The sequence below is a fragment of the Nomascus leucogenys genome, chromosome 10 (genome assembly GCF_006542625.1).
Source record: "Nomascus leucogenys isolate Asia chromosome 10, Asia_NLE_v1, whole genome shotgun sequence".
In the NCBI taxonomy this organism is placed as follows: domain Eukaryota; kingdom Metazoa; phylum Chordata; class Mammalia; order Primates; family Hylobatidae; genus Nomascus; species Nomascus leucogenys.
In genome coordinates, this window is record NC_044390.1 from 2,501,626 (window position 1) to 2,522,925 (window position 21,300).

The 21,300-nt window shown below is 55.2% G+C and overlaps 1 protein-coding gene across 3 annotated transcripts; it reads right to left on the reverse strand.

Moving 5' to 3' along the window:
• Positions 1–1,019: 1,019 nt before the first annotated feature.
• On the reverse strand, positions 1,020–18,938 carry ZNF444 (zinc finger protein 444). 3 transcript variants are annotated; one of them, XM_030819544.1, is made up of 5 exons: positions 18,745–18,938; positions 13,721–13,892; positions 12,932–13,250; positions 3,086–3,194; positions 1,020–2,285 (listed from the first exon to the last, which is right to left on the reverse strand). In XM_030819544.1, exons 3-5 carry the CDS (start codon positions 13,226–13,228, stop codon positions 1,720–1,722), a joined length of 972 nt encoding a protein of 323 aa, XP_030675404.1. In that variant the 5' UTR covers positions 13,229–13,250; positions 13,721–13,892; positions 18,745–18,938; the 3' UTR covers positions 1,020–1,719. The 3 variants fall into 3 exon arrangements, with proteins under 3 accessions (XP_030675404.1, XP_030675402.1, XP_030675403.1); XM_030819542.1 differs by having other exon boundaries at positions 1,020–2,288; XM_030819543.1 differs by lacking the exon at positions 18,745–18,938 and adding an exon at positions 18,179–18,456 and having other exon boundaries at positions 1,020–2,288.
• Between the last annotated feature and the right edge of the window lie 2,362 nt (positions 18,939–21,300).

Sequence of the window (21,300 nt, forward strand, 5' to 3'; positions counted from 1 at the left end):
TTTAGGAGGTGGGTGCTGAGACCTGTGGTCACTTGCCCTTCCTGGACAGCCTGGCACCTAAACCCTTCCCTGCACTGTGAGTCTTGAAGGCAGACCTAGGCTCCAGTGATGTGCACTGGACCGTCCAGGTGGCTGTTCCCAGATGCCCTCGCAGCCCGGCACAGGCTATACCTGCCCCAGCCCTTGACTCTGAGCCAGAAGCTGAAGCAGAGAGCAAGGCAGTGACCGTGGGGGGCTCGGACGCAAAGCAGCAACCATGGAGGGTTTGACATAGAACCCCTCCCAGGCTCAGGCGCTGGGCAGGCAGGAACCAAAAGGACCAGGGTGAAGCCAGCCCCAAGACTGGGCGGCAGGGGAGTGGTCAGACCAGCGCTCTCATCCTCCACTTTCCAAAGCCCGGCAACTGCCCTTCATCCACCCGGCAGAGGCTGGAGATTTCCTCTCTGGAGAGAAGGAACCGGGGTTGCTCGCTGAGCTGACAAGAGGCGGCACCCTGGAAAGATGCAGCTGGCCAAGGCCTGCCCTCCATACGGAGCACCCTCCTTGGCCAATGGCTCCAGCTAAAGAGAGGATTCCTTGCGTGGCAGAACGGGCCACCCGAGACCTACCAACACCGACACTCAGGACCCCAGTCAAACAGAGTGGCCTTAGCAAGGGAGGTGGGTGCCATTATCATCACTCGCGGATGTGGAACTCATGCCCAGAGGGTATGACCAACCTGTCGGTCCCCAGCCAGGAAGCTGAAGGGCTCAGACGCGAACCTGACTCAGTGTGGCGCTCGGCAGGTCCCTTCCGGGAGCCTCATCCCTGCCTCAGTAGGATGGAGGTGGGGACAGCCCTCCTGAGGACACATTTCCTGCACTGCTTCCCACAGCTGCGCCCAGACTCCCAGGGCCTCTCTCATGCCAAGAGAGTCTGCGGCGGGAGCCAAGACAGCCGACCCCAGAAGCCCCGGGCACCCCAGACGCTCGGCCCTGGGAGGGTGGCAGTGCCGGACAGAGTCCAGACAGAGCTCAGACTCCGGGTCTACACACAGTGACTTTATTACTCTATGGATGCTGGTGAACTGCCCTCCCCAACCAGCTTCACGGGGGCAGGCATCTCTGTCCATCCCATGCCTTAGGGTCACAGGGGGCAGCGAGACCAAGGAGACCACAGCCAGGTCCTGGGTTCAGCTTGTCAGAGCCATCACCCGCTGCCTCCCCCTGACCCCCAATCCGTCCTGCGGGAGGAGAATTCCTAGGGACAAGACCCAGACCCCTTTCCTTTAGCCTCCGCTTCATCAAGGGGGCCTGGCCTGCGCCCGAGCTCCTCCTCGCCTGCCCCTCAGGGGTCCCAGGTCCTCACCTCTGCTCTTCAGGCAGGAAAAGGGCGGGGAGAGAGGAATGGACGAGGGAAAGGGAGGCTGGGCCGCAGGAGAGAGAAGAGGGGGGAAGGAGGAGACATTAGGGAGAGGCCCCTTCACACAGTGAGAGAGGCCGGGAAATCAGGGAGAAGGTGGGGCTGGGGTGAGACCTGAGAAGGAAAGTGAAATTTGGGGGGAAAGGAGTTGGAAAGGAATAGAGAGGAAGGCGTTGGGAAGTTCAGACAAGGGAGGCGCAGGTGGAGGAGGGCAACGGGAGGGAAGGAGGAGGGGAAGAGGCCAAGTGGCGCAGGGAGAGAGGAGGGACGGCCCGGGGGCAGCACCAACGGCGGGAGGCGGCGCGGGCCAGGAGGCAGCTAACCCAAGGGCCAGGGCGGGAAGGGGCCTCCACCATCGGGGCCCGGAGCTACCGCCCCCTGCGCGCTGGCCGCTGCCCGGCCATGGATGCGCTGGTGGCGCAGTACGTGCTCGCGGCGCCCGAAGCCCTTGCCACACTCCCAGCAGGCAAAGGGCCGCGCTCCCGAGTGCGTCTTGCGGTGGCGCACCAGGTGCTCGCGCCAGTAGAAGGTCTTGCCACACTCGCAGCACGCGTGGGGCTTCTCACGGGCGGGCAGAGGGCGCAGCGCGGGCCCGGGGCTGCCGGGGTGCGTGTCGCGGTGGCGCCGCAGGTGCTCCTTGCGCCGAAAGGCCTTCCCGCACTCAGGGCAGGCGTGCGGCTTCTCGCCCGAGTGGCTCTGCCGGTGGCGCAGCAGGTGAGCTGGTTTCAGGGACGTTTTGCCGCACTCGGGGCAGGACGTGGTGCCCGGGGCCGCCAGGAAGGCGGGCAGGCCAGGCGCCAGCGGGGGGCTGCTGGGCTCCTGCTTGTAGGGGCGCACAGCCTGGGAGTCCCCAGGCGCCGGCCCCTCAGCCCCAGGGGCGGTGCCTGCTGGGAAAAGAAACAGAGTCAGCATCTGGTTCGGCACGAGGGCGGGGCAAGGACAGCACAGGCTGGGGTGGAGGCAGGGAGGGAACGCTTAAAGGCAGAAACCACTGGGGTGGGAAGAGGGCTGTGGGCTTCTTATTCATTCCTGTGTCCCGGTATCTAGTAGTGCCTGGCATACAGTCAATGCCCAATACATAATAGATGATGGCTGGCTGGATGATGGATGAGTAGATGAAGAATGTGTGGGTGGATGATGGGTGGATCAATGTCCAGATGATGGATGGGTGGGTGTGTGAGTGAGTGAGTAGATAGATGGATGGGTGGGTGATGGATGCATAGATGAATGCGTGGGTGGATGATGGATAGATGATGGAGGGATGGATGGATGATGGGTGGATGAATGTACAGATGATGGATGGATGGGTGGGTGGATGGGTAGATGATGGATGGATGACAGAGGGATGGTGGGATTGGTGTAAGGGGGAACATGTGAAGGATGGATGGATGCCTGGGCGAATGATAGAGGGATGGATGGGTGAATGGGTGGGTATATGATAGAGGAATGGATAGGTGGAGGGTGGATGATGGCTAGATGGGTGCATGGATGGATGGATGCATGGATGAACCTCCAACCCCAAGGCCCACCCATACCCCCAATGCCTGCTCCTTGGGTCCGAACCCTGGGGCTCCTCAAGGGCTGGGGTCCAAGTCTGTCCTTGTCCTGGTGCCAGGATCGTTCACTGAACCCCCTCCCTGGTGCTGGGGGCTGGCAGGGAGAACCAGGGAGGCCAGCGGCTCACCTAAGGGAATCATCCCGCTGTCCTCCTTTCCACCTGTGGCCCTGGGGCCCTGCGTCACATCCTGAGGCACCCTCGTTGCTGACGACCCATTGGGGGAGGCTGCTGGCCCCTGAAATGAGAGCACAGTTTTGAACTCAGAAACCTGAGCGAGGGCCTCTATTTCTCCCTCTCCCCACCACCGTCGACCAGCTGTGCAATCCCACCCCTGCAGCGGGGAAGCCACAGTCATGCTGGGCGACACTGAAGCCGCCCCACAGAGAGGCCCACAGGTGAGGACCAAGGCCTCCTGCCAGGGAGCCATCTTGAAGCCACCAACCTTCAAATGACAGCCCGGCCAACACTGCACTGTGACCTTACAGGAGACCCTGGGCCAGGTCCGCGTGCCCAAGCCACTCGCAGACTCCTGACCCACAGAGGCTTTCTGAGCTGACAGATGTTACTGTTTTACACCCCTGAGTTTTGGGTGACTTGTCAGGAAGCAAGAAATAACTAATACACCTGTCTCAGATCAGCTTCATCCTGCCCTTTGGATAAAGTGCAAGCTCCTTAACAAAATGCAGAATATACAAGCTACTTTTAACTTGGGAAAAAAGTAAACTAAGTTCAGAAGCAATTTTTCTCGGTGTGAAACGGCAGAACAGCTGCCAAGCAGGATGGCACCAGCTAGGAAGACCAAAAATTTAAAAAGTTTCAGTCCAACTCTGGTTGTGGTTTCTTTGCCCTACTACATCATTCCTCAAAACCACGTCCCCAAGGGAAGGGGATGAGAATTCTTCTGGTGCCAATGACAGCTAAGCCACATACCACACCTTTTCCCCGTTTCAAATATTTTTGGCCAGATGAGTACCTGCATCATAAAGCAATCGTTGGTGTGAAAATTAGCAATGCCTAGGCCAGGCGAGGTGGCTCATGCCTGTAATCCCAGCACTTTGGGAGGCTGAGGCAGGCGAATCACAAGGTGAGGAGTTTGAGACCAGCTTGGCCAACATGGTGAAATCCTGTCTCTACTAAAGATACAAAAATTAGCTGGGCGTGGTGCCATGCACCTGTAGTCAAAGCTACTCCGGACGCTGAGGCAGGAGAATCACTTGAACCCCGGAGGTGGAGGTTGCAGTGAGCCGAGATCATGCCACTGCACTCCAGCCTGGGCAACAGAGTGAGACTCTGTCTCAAAAAAAAAAAAAAAAAGCAAAGCAGCAGGGGCAAACCACCCACCTTCACTCTGACAGACAAGAAAACGTTTCCTAAAGAAGGGGGTCAAGATAGAAGAGCATGGGCCTGGTGGCTCATGACTGTAATCCCAGTGACTCAGGCGGCTGAGGCATGCGGATGGGGGCTTGGCACAATGCTGACTAGATCCTAGGTGCCTCCCAACCTGGCTGAGGGACCGTGATGGGCTCTGGGGCCTGTCGGAGAGTCAGAACAGCACAGTCTCACTCGGGCCCAGAGCACCACCCTGGACCACCCTCCAGCTCCTTGGCCCTTGGTGGGGCTCCCATGACCCTTGTGTGGTGTCGGCCACAGGCAGAGGCTGGGCAGGGGTGCCGCCCTGGCCTCAGCTCAAGGGCACCGGGGTTGACACACCTGACAGTGGAGCCCGGGAAGCCGTGCCAGCAGAGGGTTCTCCCGGAGATCTTGGGCACAGAAAAGCCTGAGATCCACCCATTCCTCTGGGAACTTCCTGGTTTGAGGTCCCAGAGACAGGGGACGCCGGCCAGGCATGGTCCACAGGAAGAGACATCCAGGGCACACCCATGCGGGGACAGGTGCGCCTTGCAGGGACAGGCACACAGAAGCGGGCAGCATGGAGCAGCCCCCGGATCCTAATCCTCCCTGTGATTCTATGATGCGTATACATTGGGTTCTGTCCAGGGCTCCCGGCTCGTGACTCCCACAGCCCTTGTTACAGTCTTGTTCTAATGCTGGGAAGCTTTAGGCCTCAGAAAAAGAGTCTCTCCCTGACCTTCTGCGCCACTTTTACCTGCTCTTCTTTCTCTGCAAGGCAGGCCTTAAAAACTAAAAATATACTTCAATCTTCCCCCACTACTGGCCATAAAAAATTTTTCTGACCTAATTTGTCTGACTGTGGGTCATAACACCCCCCTTCAGAAGGGGTCCTGCCCCTACCCTGGAGGAAAGAAAGCTGAACAAGGGGGCCAAGAAGGGTCTGAACACACAGGCCTTGCGAGGTTTCCCCGCTCGGTCTACTCGGATTCGATCACACCCGTTTTATCCAGTCGCATTTCTACATGGCTGTCCACGCTTCAATTATGCCTCTCAACCAAGTCTCCATAAAAGGCCCAAAGGACAGGGTTCAGGGAGCTTCCAGAAAGCTGAACTCGTGGAGGTGGACAGCAAGGTAAACTAGACCTCACCCACATGCCGGGAGGATGGTGAATCCCAAGTCCACAGCGACAGAGGCCCCTGCGCTCGGAACCCTTCCAGACCTCACCGTACGTGGCTCTCCAGCTAGCTGTTCACTGGTATCCTTTAAAATCTCCTTTGCAATAAATCGGTAAACATGTTTCCCTGGTTCTGTGAGCACACTAGCAAATTAACGGAACCAGAGGAGGGGCTGTGGGAGCCTGATTTACAGCCCGTCAGTTGGAAGCACAGATGAAATAACCTGGGGCTTGTGACTGGCATCAGAAATGGGGGGCCAGTCTTGGGATGTGAGCCCTCAACCTGTGGGATCTGGCGCTGTCTCCAGGGAGACCGTGTTGGAAATGCATTAGAGGACACCCAGCTTGCGTCTGCTGCAGAGTTGATTGGTTGCCCGGTATGTGAGGGGACACCCCCTCCAACATTTGGTCACAGACGTCTTCTGTGGTCACTGATGCTGAGAATAGAAAAAGATACTTTGAGTGCGTTTTTTCCACAGATCCCCCTGCCCCTGAACCAGCTGTGTCACCTCGGGCAAGCTGCTTCCCTTCCCTGAGATGACACCAGTACCCAGGACGGACCCTGCAGGCTGCATGGAGACTGGACGAGACGCTGCTGCTGTGCGGTGAGGATCAGCCCTGTCCAGAGAGGTCTGGCCTCTGCCCTTGGCTCCAGGGAGGGTCACCTCTGTGCCCCTAGAACACACTGCCTGATGGCAGGGTCTGCTCACCTGGGGCCCTGGGCCACCCGGGTGGGCGAAGCCAACAGCGTGACTCAGGGTTGGGGGTCTGGGCCACGTGCATCAGCTCGGTCTCTGCCGGGCATGGAGACGAAGGTCAGCGTAGCTACACACAACCCCAACAGACACCCAGAGCGCCGAGCTCAGGGGAGCGTCCCTGGCCAGCAGCACCCCCTGCAGGTTGTCACACGTTATTGCCGGGAGGAGTTAGCGCCGTCCACACTCCACGGCGGGAGGACAGTTGGGAGCTCCGAGCACAGAGCCTTCCTCCACCCGTTCCACGCATCTCTTCCCTTGGCTGGTTGTCATCTGTGTCCTTTCTCTGTAATAAGCTGTGACCCTGTGTGTGACTGACTGAGCCAGTGTGGCACAGCCAGGAACACACTGCCTGATGGAGCCCTCCTTACACCCATCCCTGGAGGGCTCAGGAATCGAGATTCCAAAATTGCAGCTGAGGAAGCCAAGGCTCCGAGAATCCCAGACATGCGTCCAAGGTCACCCAGCTTGGAAGAGGCGGAGGCAGGACTCATATCCAGCTTTGAAGTCTGTGTACTTTAACTGAGAGACTCTGGTCGGCTTTGAAGTCTGTGTACTTTAACTGAGAGACTTCCTAAGGATGGAGCATCCTCGTGTGTCTGGGCTAAGCTCCACCTGCCCCAGTGCATAGGCCTGTCCACCCACTGCGGGATCAAGCTGCTGATGTTCTATTGAGGATCCCCCAAGGACGAAGCATCCTCGTGTATCTGGGCTAAGCTCCACCTGCCCCAGCACATCAGTCTATCTACCCACTGCGGAATCAAGCTGCCAATGTTCTGCTGAGGGTCCCATGAGACTGGCTGCAACCTTCTTTTCCTGTGCTGTCCTTGTCCTGTTAGGTGGGTGGGGGTGGGGGTGGGGGTGGCAGCCTTGCCAATGAGCGGAGGAACACCTTCCCTGTGTTCTGGAAGTTTGTGTAAAAGATGAGAAGATGAAGCTGGCATGGTGGCTCATGCCTGTAATCCCAGCACTTTGGGAGGCTGAGGCGGGTGGATCATAAGGGCAGGAGTTTGAGACCAGCCTGGCCAACATGGTGAAACCCCGTCTCTCCTGAAAACACAAAAAAATTAGCCGGGCATGGTAACATGCACCTGTAATCCCAGCTACTTGGGATGCTTGAGAATTGCTTGAGCATGGGAGGCAGAGGTTGCAGTGAGCCGAGACCACGCCACTGCACTCCAGCCTGGGTGACAGAGTGAGACTCCGCCTCAAAAAAAAGAACAGATGAGAATGATCAGTTCCTTGGAGGCCTGGCACAACTTACACATAAAGTGCTGGAGCCCAGCGCCTTCATGTAAAGTGCTGGAACCCGGCGCCTTCTACACGCCAAAGTCTTTCGTCACCTTTTGATCTCCCCTCTCTGGTTTCCAGACTCTCACATCTGCCACTACATCATGAGCATGTGCTGGTGATTTATATTTTCCTAGAAAACTGTCCATTTCATCTAGGACTTCGAATGCATTGTGTACGTTGAACGCGGTGTTCTCAACGGCTGTCAAATCTGCTCCATCCCCGGCTTTGCTTGCTTCCACCATTAGTGTTTGTGCCGTTTCTTGTTTTCCTCCTAGTCAACTTGCTGAAGGTTTGCACTATTCTACCATTCTTTTCAAATATTGAGTTTGGGGCTTGATTATCAACCTGTCCTCTGCTAATCTGCTAAGTTTGGCTTTTACATTGAACAGCTACCCTGCGCTATTTTCCTGTGCTCCCAGCTGCCTCTGGAGCCCCAGGGCCTCCCCTTCAATTCCGAACTGAGACGCAGGCTGACTGGGGCATTTCCTGTCAAGCTAACCAGGTACTGGCTGGAGCTGCCTCTCCCCGCCTCCCAGGCCTACCCCACTGGCTTTTCTCTGCATTTCCCCCCTTGGCAGACGCCCTGCCCCCATCCGTCTCAAACTATCCCCTTTCGCTATTGTGTGCCTGAGGCCAGATGCTGAGTGACTACAGCCAGGTCATTCGATCTTTCTGGGCAGATCAGATTCTCTCTCCACAGAAGTGAGGAAGCTGACCATACCCTGGTCTTCCTGTCAAACCCTGTATATCAAAGCAGGACAAGAGGAGGCTGGGAACGGTTAGCCATTCCCTCCACAGCAGGACAAGAGGAGGCTGGGAAGGGTTAGCCATTCCTCAATGAGTATTTTTGTAGCACCTACTATGTGCCCAGCACCATCCTGAGCTCCAGGGACACATCACTGAACAAAAGACAAGGCCCCAACCCACAGGAGACTATATGAGACTACATTCCAGCTGAGGCTAGACATACCATAAAAAAGTCATAAACAAACTTGACAAGGCCAACGTAGCCAAGAAGGCTATATATTTCTCTAAGTCCCCTAGACTCTGAGGAGATGGGAACAGTCCTTAGAACCATGGAGCCTGTGATTCCCAAATGTCCCGTTCTCCCCCAAATGGAAGAGTCTGCCCCCTCCTGAATGACGGGCTCTCTCTCATTGGTGGTCCCCAACTCCGGTGGCTCACACAGGTCAGGAGGCACTTTTTAAAAAAATGTGAAAGTCTACTAGCTGGCAAAGGATGCATCCAGAATAACATGAACGAATCTCAAGGGCAAGAAAACAATCCAGTCTGAAAATGGACAGAAGACTTTGCTACAGACCAAATGTTTGTGTGCTTCTCAAATTCTTATGTTGAAATCCTAACCCTGAAGGTAATGAGATTACGTGGGGCCTTTGGGAGGTGATTAGGTCATGAAGGGGGAGCCCTCGCGGATGGGATTAGTGCCCTTCTAGAAGAGACCCCAGAGAGACCCCTCACCCCTTCTGCCCTGTGAGGACACAGCAGGAAGCCACCATCTGTGAACTAACAGGAGGCCCTCACCAAACACTGAGCTGGCCTTGATCTCAAACTCCCCAGCCTGCAGAACTGTGAGAAACACATTCCTGTTGTTTTCAGCCAGCACCCTATGGTACCTTGTTACAGCAGCCCAAACAGACTAAGACGTCACACAACCCAGCAACCGCACTCCTGGGCGCTTACCCTAGATAAATGTTAACGTGTATTCACACAGAAACCTATTCAGAGATGTAAACCAGCTCTATTAAAAAAAAAAAAAAAAAAAACCCTGGAATCAACCCAAATGTCCTTCAACAGGAGAATGGAGACATTCAGTTAAAAAATTACTGAAGCTGAGGCCCCACTCACCTCATAACTGCAACTTCAAATCTAAGAGTAAAATCCTGGCAGCAGTATTTTTTCTTTTTTTGAGACAGAGTCTCACTCTGTCGCCCAGGCTGGAGTGCAGTGGTGCAATCTTGGCTCACTGCAATCTCCAGCTCCTAGGTTCAAGCGATTCTCCTGCCTCAGCCTTCTGAGTAGCTGAGATTACAGGCACACACCACCATGCCCAGCTGATTTTTGTATTTCTAGTAGAGATGCAGTTTTGCCATGTTGGCCAGGCTGGTCTCGAACTCCTGACCTCAGGTGAGCTGCCCACCTTGGCCTCCCAAAGTGCTGGGATGACAGGTGTGAGCCACTGTGCCCGGCCGACAGTATTTTTTAAAAGTTTCCAGGTGAGCTCTACCACTTTCTACCAGCACAGGATCCTCTCCTCAGCTGTCCTCTCTTTCTCATCCGGCAATGTCTCGGTGAAAACTCTGAGGACAGGCGAGGACCCACAGACCAGATGCCAAGAAATCCCAATCCACAGCAGCGCCCCCAGATGTCAGCTGTCTGTACACCACCGTCAGCTACAATGGCTATCGCCCAGGCTCTTATTACTCTTCTTTACTTTTACCTAAAACTAAAATAACACTGACTTAAGACCATGTTGTATCATTGCCGGAAATGGAAAGCCAGTATCATGTGCCAGACAGAGAGGTCATGGGAAATTCAATCACTCACAGCAGTGTTATTCCAGTCCATGTGGATACTGATAGGAGAAGGCTCTGAGCCTGAGATCTGCTCTTACTAAAAAGAGAGAGTAACAAATACAAGAGAGATGCTAAAGACATCCCAGAGCCACAGTGAGAGGTTCACCTCGGAGCAAGCAGAGAACGCAGGAGAGTCCCGACGGCCCTGGAGCCTGGTGATTTCCCAACTTTTAGATTCACTGAACCAATAGAACTCTCACTGCATCCCCGAATGGAAGATTTTTTTTTTTATTTTGCAAGATATATACATTAAAAGCAACAATAACCACCACCTACTTTTACCATCTTTTCCTAAAAGAACATTTTAATGCCAACAAAACAGATGGCATGAGCTCATAGTAACAGTGGCTGAAATCTACCTAGACGGCACCCATGTGCCAGGTCCTGTTCTGAGCTGTCATGGAAACTGGAAAGGGCATAAGCCTGAGGTTGATGGATTCCATGTTAGTTCTATTCCACCCCCACTTCACCTTGCGTTCACCTCGCCTCTGTGGCAGACAGAATAATGGCCCCAAAGATGTACATGGTCTGATCCCCAGAACCTGTCACTTGCTGTCTCAGGGCAACAAGGACTCTGCGGACGGGAGGGAGTTAAGCACTGACGTGGGGAAACTCTCCTGAACTATCCTGACGAGCCCAATGTCATCACAGGCATCCTAAGACGTGACCACAGTATACCATGGAATACTATGCAGCAATGAAAAAGAATGAGTTCATGTCCTTTGCAGGGACATGGATGAACTGGAAGCCGTCATCCTCGGCAAATTAACACAGGAACAGAAAACCAAATACCACATGTTCTCACTCAGAAGTGGGAGTTGAACAGTGAGAACACATGGACACAGGGAGGGGAACAACACACACACCAGGGCCTGTCGGGGGGTGGTGGAAGGGGAGGGAGAGCATGAGGACAAACACCTAAGGCATGTGGGGCTTAAAACCTAGATGACAGGTTGGTATGTGCAGCAAACCTTCATGGCACATGTAACAAACCTGCACGTTCAGCACATGTATCCCAGAACTTAAAGCAAAATAAATAAATAAATAAATGAAAGAAGTGACCACGGGACCTAGGCGGGTCAAGGTCAGAGGAGTGATGGGGGATGGAAGCAGAGGTCGGAGTGCAGCACTCTGAGGACGGAGGAATGGCCATGAACCAAGGAATGCGGGCAGCCTCTAGGAGCCTTGATTTTGGAGCCTTGAGAAGGGACGTGGCCCTGCAGACACCTCGATTTTGGGCCATGAGACCAAACCATTTTGGACTTCTGACCTCCAGAACTGTAACAGACTTGTGTGATTTATAAGCTGCTGGGTTTGTGATTTGTTACAACCCACTTTCGGGAACAATGAGCCGGAAGGAGGGTGCGGATAGAGAAGCCACAGCCAGCACAGAGGTGCTAGGAGGTGGGAGCAGAGGCAGCGGAGAGCTGTATCCCAGACAATAAGAGCGGGGAGTGTTTGGGGGCTGGTCAGGCCGCATGAGAAGGGAGACGGATGAGGCCACTGGCAGCCTTGACAGGAGCTGCTCCCTCTGGAAGAAAGGAAGGATGCCTGGCTGCCGTGGACTGAAAGGCTTTGCTCGCTTTGCCTCACCAAGATGCCACCTCTCTGCTGCTACATCTCAGCACCCAGCAGGCACTCGGTACGCACTTACGAGGAGCACCCGATCACTGACTCTTCATCCTCCTGCCACTGGGGGGCTCGGGCCTGGCCACAAACACCCCCTCACTCAGGGCCCCTCTGCTGCTCGAGGTGGCTCAGGGCCTTTGCACTGGCTGCTCCCGTGGCCTGGACCAGTCTTCTCAGAGGTCTCTGCGTGGCTGCCCACTGCTCATCACCCAGGCCCCACACAGCAGCCACCAGCCATGGGAGAGTGCCACTACTGAAAGGACGGTATTTTGAATACATTGGGGTCCATGAAGTAAATCTGCCTTTTTTTAACGTGCTGACTAGAACACTTAAGATGGCGTCTGCAGCCCACATAACGCATCTCCCCGGACAGGACTCTAAGCCAGGCCGGCTGCTTCCCCGACGGGGCCAGGCAGTCAGTGCCTCCAGCTCCTCGGGCCCTCTGTGGTCATCATGGTGGCAAGCGTCAGCCCCAGGTGACGTGAGTGGACGGGTGTGGCTGTGCACTAAGACTTCACCCTTGCCTGCTATGTGGTCAGGAAACCAAACCTGCCCAGAGAGAGGCCTGGCTTTGCCCTCCGCCCCCGGGAAGCCATCTCTGAGCCTTTGGAGCCTCAGGCATGACGAGGAGGGTCTGCCTGCCCGGGGGACTCAGGCCAGCCCGACAGCAAGATGAATTTGGGGTAGAGTTTGGGCCAGGGGGTATCCTTGACTTTCAAGGGGCTGGAGGCCGAGGTCAGCCACACAGAGCGGGGAGGAGTCCTCAGTAAGAGCCCGGGACACCACGGTCTGAGGAGCGTCCCTGGCTGGCAACACTCCCTGCGTGCGGGCAGAGTGCGGGGAGGGGACAGCTGGTAACTGCGGTCGCTGGAGCCTTCCTGGCCCTCTTCCCAGCTGCTTCCAGCACGTCCTTCTCTGATAAGCCGTGACCGTGAACACGGCTGTGAGTCCTTCTAGAGAACTCGCAAGTATGCCAGGGTCTTGGGGCCCTCCTGCCTTGCAGCTGTTGTGGGGATGGAGGGTGCCTTACGTGGACTCCACGCTGTACCGCAGCCTCCCCACCGCGGGTCACACTGGTTTTCAGGGGCTCAGTGGTGCTCCTCCCTGGGCTTCCTGGTGGCTTCCCCGCACCTTCCCCTCTCCCTTCCCCGCTTGCAGTCCCGCCAGGCTCACCCAGAGCTCCTCCAGCAGGGCCACCGCCTCCTCCCCGCTCTGCGGCTGCCGGCTGCACACCCAGGCCTGCGTGTCGGCGGGCAGCGCGCTCAGGAACTGCTCCAGCACCAGCAGCTCCAGCATCTGCTCCTTGGTGTGCACCTCGGGCCGCAGCCAGTCCCGGCACAGGGCGCGGAGCAGCCCCAGCGCCTCCCGCGGGCCCGGCGCGTCACCCAGGTGGAAGCGGCGGAAGCGGTGCCACGGGGAGTCCAGCGCCAGGCCCTCGGCCTCCTGCTTCACGGGCACCGCCACCTCCATGGGACCTCCCGGTCCGCAGCGCCTGCAGGGAACAGGCCGGTGAGACCCCCGCCCGCCAAGACCCCTGCCCGTGGTGCCCAGACTCACAATGGGACCCACGCTCTTCTTTTTACTTTTTATTGTTTGAGACGGAGTTTCGCTCTTTTCTCCAGGTTGGAGGGCAGTGGCGGATCTCAGCTCACTGCAACCTTAGCTCCCGGGTTCAGGCGGTTCTCCTGCCTCGGCCTCCCGAGTAGCTGGAATTACAGGCACCCGCCACCACGCCTGGCTAATTTTTATATTTTTAGTAGAGATGGGGTTTCGCCATGTTGGCCAGGCTGATCTCAAACTCCTGACCCCAGGTGATCCGCCCACCTCGGCCTCCCACAGTGCTGGGAATTACAGGCGTGAGCCACTGCACCTGGCCTGGGGCCCGTGCTTCTGAGCCTCCCACGTACCCAGGATAGGCCCGGCCTCTGTGCCTCGGTTTCCCCTGTAAGATAAAGCACTCACCTGCCCCGCCTGGCCCAGGGGGCAAAGAGGTCTCTGTGAGGGGGCAGCGCTCACGGGTGGTGAGGAAAGGGTGTGCCCTTCCTGGGATCCCAGGGAGTCAAGTCCAGGCTGGGTCCCGCCCTGCGCCCCCGGCCTCTGTACCTCAGTCCTGCAGCTCCTCCCGCAGCCTGTCCTGAGGATTCAACCAGAAAACACAGAAAGAGCTTGCAGCAGGCCTGGCAGCAGCGGGTCACCATCAGCACCACCCTCACTGGACTTGTGGGGCCATGCACCCCACACCCTGGGAGCAGACACTTTGCAGCCTACTCAGAAGCCACCCCAACTAACTGCTGTGGCCTGAATTTGTCCCCCAAAATTCACCTGTGGAAGCTCTCACCCCAGTGTGACCGTATTTGGAGATGAAGCTTTTAGCTGGTAATGAAGGTTAACTGAGGTCACAAGGGCTGGGCCCAATAGGGCTGTGGCCTTATAAGAGGAAGGGACACCGGGACTCTGTCCATCTCTGCCAACAGGAGCACACAGCAAGGAGGCCACCTGCAGCCTGGCAGAGGCCTCACCAGGAACTGACCATGATGGCATTCTGAGCTTCCTGCTCCCAAAACTGAGAAATAAGCTCATTGTTTAAGCAGTTCAGTCCATGGTGCTCTGCTATGACAGCTATGACGGCCTGTCCCAGTCCCTTCCGCTGAGAATTTGCGACCTGGGTGCCAGCACTGTTGGGTTCTGGTGAGCACCTCTTCCAGGCTGCGGACGGCCTCCTTTTGTGTCCTCCCATGGCGGAGAACAGAGAGAGGCAGCGAGCTCTCCTGTCTCTATTTTTTATTTTTATTTTTTAATTTTTGTTTTGAGACGGAGTCTCGCTCTGTTGCCCAGGCTGGAGTGCAATGGTGCAATCTTGGCTCACTGCAACCCCTGCCTCCCAGGGTCAAGTGATTCTCCTGCCTCAGCCTCCCAAGTAGCTGGGATTATAGACGCGCGTTACCACGCCCGGATAACTTTTGTATTTTTAGTAGAGACGGGGTTTCACCAGGTTGGCCAGGCTCGTCTCAAACTCCTGACATCAGGTGATCCACCTGCCTCGGCCTCCGAAAGTGCTGGGATTACCAGCGTGAGCCACTGCGCCCAGCCGTGATTGCCATTTTTAAATGCATCAATAAATACTTTACAGTTTTCTGTTTCGGTTTCTACTATGATACAGAACAACAGATACAACTCCCATCAGTAAAAGCATGTTAGGGTCTTCAGTAATTTTGAAGGCAGAAAGGCGTCCTGACTTCAAAACATTTGAGAAACGGTGGTCTCTGAGCTGGTGGGCCAAATCTGGCCTGCAGCCTGTTTCACTTAAGTCTCACTGGCACACATCCACGCCCACTTGCTCATGCACTGTCCACGGCTGCCTTGGAGCTACTGAGTGGCTGTGACGGGGCCTGGGTGGCCTGCAAGGCTGTCCACAGAGCCAAGGATAGTTACTCGCTGGCTCTTTACAGGCAAAGATTGCCGGCCCCTGACCTCAAGGACACTGGAAGATCAGGACAGAGCGACCCTGATGACCCCATGGGGCTCAGGTGCCAGCCCGCCCCAGAACACCTCTGGGGTATTATGGGAAAAAAGAAATCAGTTCTATCCTATCTGGGGCCCTGTACTTGGGGTCTCTTCATTACAGCAGCTTGGCCTGTATCATAAGGAACTACAGCAAAGTCCCCTTGACCACAAGGCAGTGGGTGGGCACATAATCTGCTTCTAGCCAGTGAGGTCTGAGAGGAAGTCTGTGTTCAGACAATTTTCCTCCTGATACAACAACCAAAGCCTGGGCTCCTGACCGCCATGTTGCTAACCACAGACGTCATCTCATTGCTGGGACGGCTGCCACAAGACCCGTGGATGCCTGCTCTCACCACCTAGATCCAAATCACTCCACAGTGATCACAAAAACTTTGTCACTGTAAATCCCTGTCACTTCCTTGCTCAGCACTCTCCAACTGCTTCCTGTGATGCTCAAAACCTAAATTCCTTACTATGGCCATGAGACCATGCAGCCCAGCCCTACTTTCTCATCTCTGCCCACTCCCAGATTCTCTATACTGCAGCCACAATGGATCCTTTTTTTTTTTAAGACAGGGTCTCTCTCTGTCGCCCAGGCTGGAGCGGTGGCATGACCTCCTGGGCTCAAGCCATCCTCCTGGCTCAGCCTCCTGAGCAGCTGGGACCACAGGCAGGCACCAACACGCCCAACTAATTTTTATATTTTTTGTAGAGACAGGGTCTCACTATATTGCCCAGGCTGGTCTCAAACTCCTGGACTCAAGTGATCCTCCCACCTCGGCCTCTCAAAGTGCTGGGATTACAGGAGTGAGCCACTGTGCCCGGTCTGGCTCACTTTCTATCTTCTCGGACTGAAGGCCAGTGCCCACCGCAAGGCCTCTGCACCTGCTGCTACCTCCCGCTGGATCACTCTTTCCCCCCTGATCTTTGCTTACCTGACTCCTTCTCATGACTGAGACCTCCATGCAATTATTACCCCCTTGGAGAGCCTCCTCAGATCACCCCCTCCGAGGCTGCACCCACGTGCCCTTCCCCCGATTGCTAACACATCACCCTTATTAGTTTTCTTTTAGCATTTAACAAGATCTAGTGTTATGATATTTGTGTGCTGACTTTCTTCACTACAATTCAAGCTCCATGCGGGCAAGAGACGCCATATTCCAACCCCAGCATTCTGGCTAGCACTCAAATAAACTTTACAGGCTGATCAATCCCATGAGGTTGGTGTTACTACCAAGTTGCAGATGGAGCAAGGGGAGGTGTCTTACCCAAAGTCACTTAGCTAACACGTGGCAGAGCCTGGACTCACACATCCACATCTCTCTGGCTCCACAGCCAGGCCACAGCCTCACCTCCCACCCCACCCATCCATCAGTTTAAGGATTGATGAACCTGGGAGCAGGCAGAAAGGCTTATCGGAAGACCCAGGCCAGATCCAAGTCTCGAAAGCCACACAAATGCCTGCTCTGCTATAAAAAAGATCCCTCTGGGACTAAGGAGGAGTTTCCGCCAGAGAGCAAGGCCACAGGCCATCAAGCTGACCCTGTTTGCAATCTCAGAGGTGATCACAGGTCACCACACCCTGGGCTGTCCAGAAAGTGAGCTCTCTGGGGCAGTGACCAAGTCCAGCTCTTCTCTGGGTCCGTGGGGCCATCCAGCACAGGGCCTACCCCCAAGAAAGCACATGCTGTTAAGTAAGGGCATTCCACCATGTCAATCCACCCTACCATCCAATGAGCGCCCTGTGCTACGTGCATTCAACAGCTGTAACCCTGCTGTCTAGCTGTCTGTGTCCACAAAGCACAGTCCAGTCCAGAGCCAGGCACCCCGGATGCCTCAAAGACAGCCACTGAGTACCTAGTGTCTTATACTACCCCACCCAACCTTCCCAAGAGACCTGTGAGCTGGGGAGATGGGTCCCCTCTTACCATAGGGAAATGCTCAGAGAGTGAAGGAGCCACAAATGGGACCCAGATGTGACTCCAGAGTCCACACCAGTTCCACCTGGTACCCCGGCGCCAGCACCCACGCATGCTGGGTTAATATCATGGCTAAGAGGCTGTGGAGCCTGGCTTCAACTTCCAGCTCTGCCACTCATCAGCAGTGTGACTGTGGACATATGACTTACCCCCTCTGTGCTTCATTTCTCCACCTGAGACACAGGACTAACAAGAGCTCCTTCCTCTCAAGAGGCTGCTGGGAGCAGGAGTTAGAAGCAGCCTCCAAAGGATAAGTGCTCGACAAAGACCGGTTTGTCTACTCCAGAGTTTCCCAACCTCGACATTAATGGCACTTGTGTTGTGGGGGCTATCCTGTGCAACATACAATGTCTACCAGCATCTCTGCCTCTTTTTATGAGATGCCAGTAGCACTTCCCCAGTTGGAAAAAAAAAAAAAAGTCTCCAGACATTGCCACATGTCCCCTGGGGGACAAAACCACTCCTGGTTGAGAGCCGCTAGCCCACTGGACAAATATTTACCTACAGCACAAAGGCTCTGGGGCAAATTCCAGCTCTGCCTCCTACCAGCTCTGTGTCCTTGGACAAGGTACAAGGCACCTTTTGTAATACCCTGTATCTCCACTTAGTTGACTGTAAAGTAATAGAAGGAGAACAAAAATGCTGAGAACTACACCTGGCTAGTAAGTGTCCAGTCAGACTTAGGGTTACTTTGTCGAAGTTTCCCTGCGAGGTGCCCAGGGGACACTGCTGTGAACACGCACGCAGATTAAAATGCTAAGTATACATTGGAATAGGCGTTAAAATCGGATACAGACGAGGGTGACTCCATCCTGAATGGGGTAGAGGTGGCGGGGGTCAACTTCAGATGACAATAAACAGAGTTTCTAAGCACTTTACACATATTACCGAAGGTAATAATGCCTTGTAACAAGCTAAAAAGGCAGATGCTCCTCACCGAGAAAGCAGCAAAACAGAGCAACGATTCTTATCGTCAGGAATTTCACAACTCTGTAAAAGTTGCACTTGTAGAAGCAGCGCGCAAAACGAGCCACCTGCGCCGTATCTACGTTACAACAATAACCATCGTCCCCGGAAGCCCCTTCCCGCAAACCTTTCCGAAGGGGTCCGGTCCCAGCGCCCCCAGACTCCTTTGTAGGGTCCAGCTTCCCACTCAGCTTTCATCTCACAGCCCACCCTCTCTAGGGTCCCCTTCCCCTCCCCTTCCCCTCCCCCACCTGTCCCTCCCCCGTCCTCTCCCTCAGCTTCTCTCTCCCGCGTTTAGGACCTCGAGGATCCACGACCCCCTCCCACTATCCACCCCTCCCCGTCTCCAAGTCCCTCCCCGTCTAGTTCTCTCTCCCAGCCCCTCCCCCATCACTCAGCCCCCTTCTCCTCCCCTCCCCGCAGGTCTCCCATCTTTCCCTCCTGAGGCCCCCAGCGCCCCTCTTCCCGTCCAAGCTCTGGTCCCTCCCTCGTCCAACCGCCCCCACCCGATCCCTCCCTCCTTCCCCCCTCGCTCACCTCACTCTCTCAGGCGAGGCCCCCCAAGCCCCCTCACCTCCCCGCACATGCGCACAAAGCTCACCGGGACTCCATGCCCCAGCAGGCTTTGCGCCAAACTCCCCCCGTCCCCCTCCCCCAATCCCACACTCCGAGTCGCTCGTTCAGCCCAACAACTCCCAATGAAGCACCGGCCTCACACCCGAACTACAACTCCCAGGAAGCATCGCGGCAAAGGCGGCTGCCCATTGGCCCTCGCCGTGGGGTCCGGCTCACCCCTTTTGTCACCGCGTGGCGTCTTCGCCAACACTGGAACTACATTTCCCAAGATACATGAAATGCGTCCTCTGCAGCCTATTGGACCTTGACGGCGCAAATGTCGCTGGCTGTCTGAGCACGTCAGGCTTTGGACTACATTTCCCAGAATGCACGAGGAGACTTCCCAGTGGTCTGCGCGCGGGCCCTGGGCATGCGCAGACGTGCCGGGAAAAAAAGAGGGAGGAGGAGCCATGGCGGCGCTGTTGTGGAGATCAGGGGAGGCCGGGCACCGCCGGGCATTTGGGAGGTGGGGCCTCCGGAGCTCTGGAAGCTGGCAAGCGAAGAGGAGGAGGAGGAGACCAGGCTAGAGTTCTGCGCCAATCAGGAGTGCAGGCTACGTCTCCTTGACTACGGATCGCATTTTTTTTTTTTTTTTGTCCTCCCTCACCTCCCGGGCAGAACTTAAGGGCCGATGTCGTTGCCAGGAATCAGGACGTGAGCAGGCTGCCCTCCTGTTCCGGGGTGGGCGGTGGCTCAGGAGGGGGCCAGCGCGGGGGCCTCGGTTTGGCTCTTCCTGTGTGTGAACCTGGACAGGACACCGCCCTCTCTTTAGCCTCAGTTTCCCCTGGGGTGAATTGGGGGACAGCGCTACCTGCCACGCGTCCTCGCGTCTGCCCCTATTGGACAAGACTACAGCCGCGTCCTGAGGCCTCAGTTTCTGCATCTCAGAACTGTGAAGAAGCATATTTGGATTTTAGAGCAGACAGACATCCTAAGAGATCAGCTGACGCTTTTTATCTAGACAGTTCCAGACCTGATTATGGCTCATACAAGCCCTACCCCAGCCCGCAGCGTATTTCCTCCTCTTTACAACAAAGATAAGAGAATCCCCCTCCCATCCTCCACCTCCCCGGCTGATCTGAAGACTCCGCGGCATAAAAACGAAGACAGTGGCTTACCCATAACAAGCATTCATTACATGGAAGTTGTTCCTCTTATATTCATAAATGAACAACTTTCCCGAGGTTTCACAAGCGATGAGTGGCTGACTCAGAACTTTGTGACCAGTTTGCCCACGGTGGCCTAATCTGCCCTGGCCCACCTGTCTACCACTGTCTTCTCCTCGTGTTTAATGCGTTCCAGTCATGCCTCCTTTCTGCTCCTAGAGCACGCTGATCTTCTTCCCACTCATATCCGATGGCCTACTTGACATCTCCTCTTGGATTTCTTAATAGGCATCTCAAACCTAAGGTGGGCAGTAGAGAATTTTGCACTCTGTTCCCCACCTTGCGAAGAAACTTGTTCCTTCCCATTACTCCACCATCTTAGAAAGCAAGTCCATCTTCACCCAAATGTTCAGGCCAAAAATAGAAAAGCAGCCCTTGGTTCTTTTTGTTTTGTTTTGTTTTTTGATACAGGGTCTGGCTCTGTCACCCAGGCTGGAGTGCAGTGGTGTGATCATAGCTCACTGCAACCTCCGACTCCCAGTCTCAAGTGATTCTCATGCTGCATCCTCCTCAGTAGCGAGGACTACGGGTGCGCACCACCATGCCCAGCTAATTTTTGTATTTTTAATAGAGATGGGGTTTGCCGTGTTGGCCAGGCTGGTCTCGAACTCCTGGCCTCAAGTGATCTGCCTCCTCGGCCTCCCAAAATGCTGTGATTGCAAGTGTGAACCACCGCGCCCAGCCAATTCCTCTTTTTCATCACCATCCACATGCAATCTATCATCAGGTCCTATTGGCTCTGTCTTCAAAATAGATTCATAATCTGTCCACAGCTCTCCCGTCTATGGCTACCACCTCGTTTAAGTCCCCATGGCCTCTTTAGACATTGTTATGCTTCCACTCTGGCCTCTTCTGCCTCCTGCCCCCTAGTTCCTGCTTCACACAGCAGCCAGAGGGATCTTTTTTTTTTTATTGTGGTAAAATATATACAAGATAAAAATTACCATCTTAATCATTTTTAAGGTATAGTTCAGTAGCATTAAGTACATTCAAGCTAGGCCGGGCGCGGTGGCTCACGCCTGTAATCCCAGCACTTTGGGAGACCGAGCCATGCAGATCACAAGGTTAGGAGTTCGAGACCAGCCTGGCCAACATGCTGAAACCCCGTCTCTACTAAAAATACAAAAATTAGCTGGGCATGGTGGCGGGTGCCTGTAATCCCAGCTGCTCGGGAGGGTGAGGCCAGAGAATCGCTTGAACCTGGGAGGTGGAGGTTGCAGTGAGCTAAGATTGCACCACTGCACTCCAGTCTGGGCAACAGAGTCAGACTCTGTCTCAAAAAAAAAAAAAAGTACATTCAAGCTGTGCAATC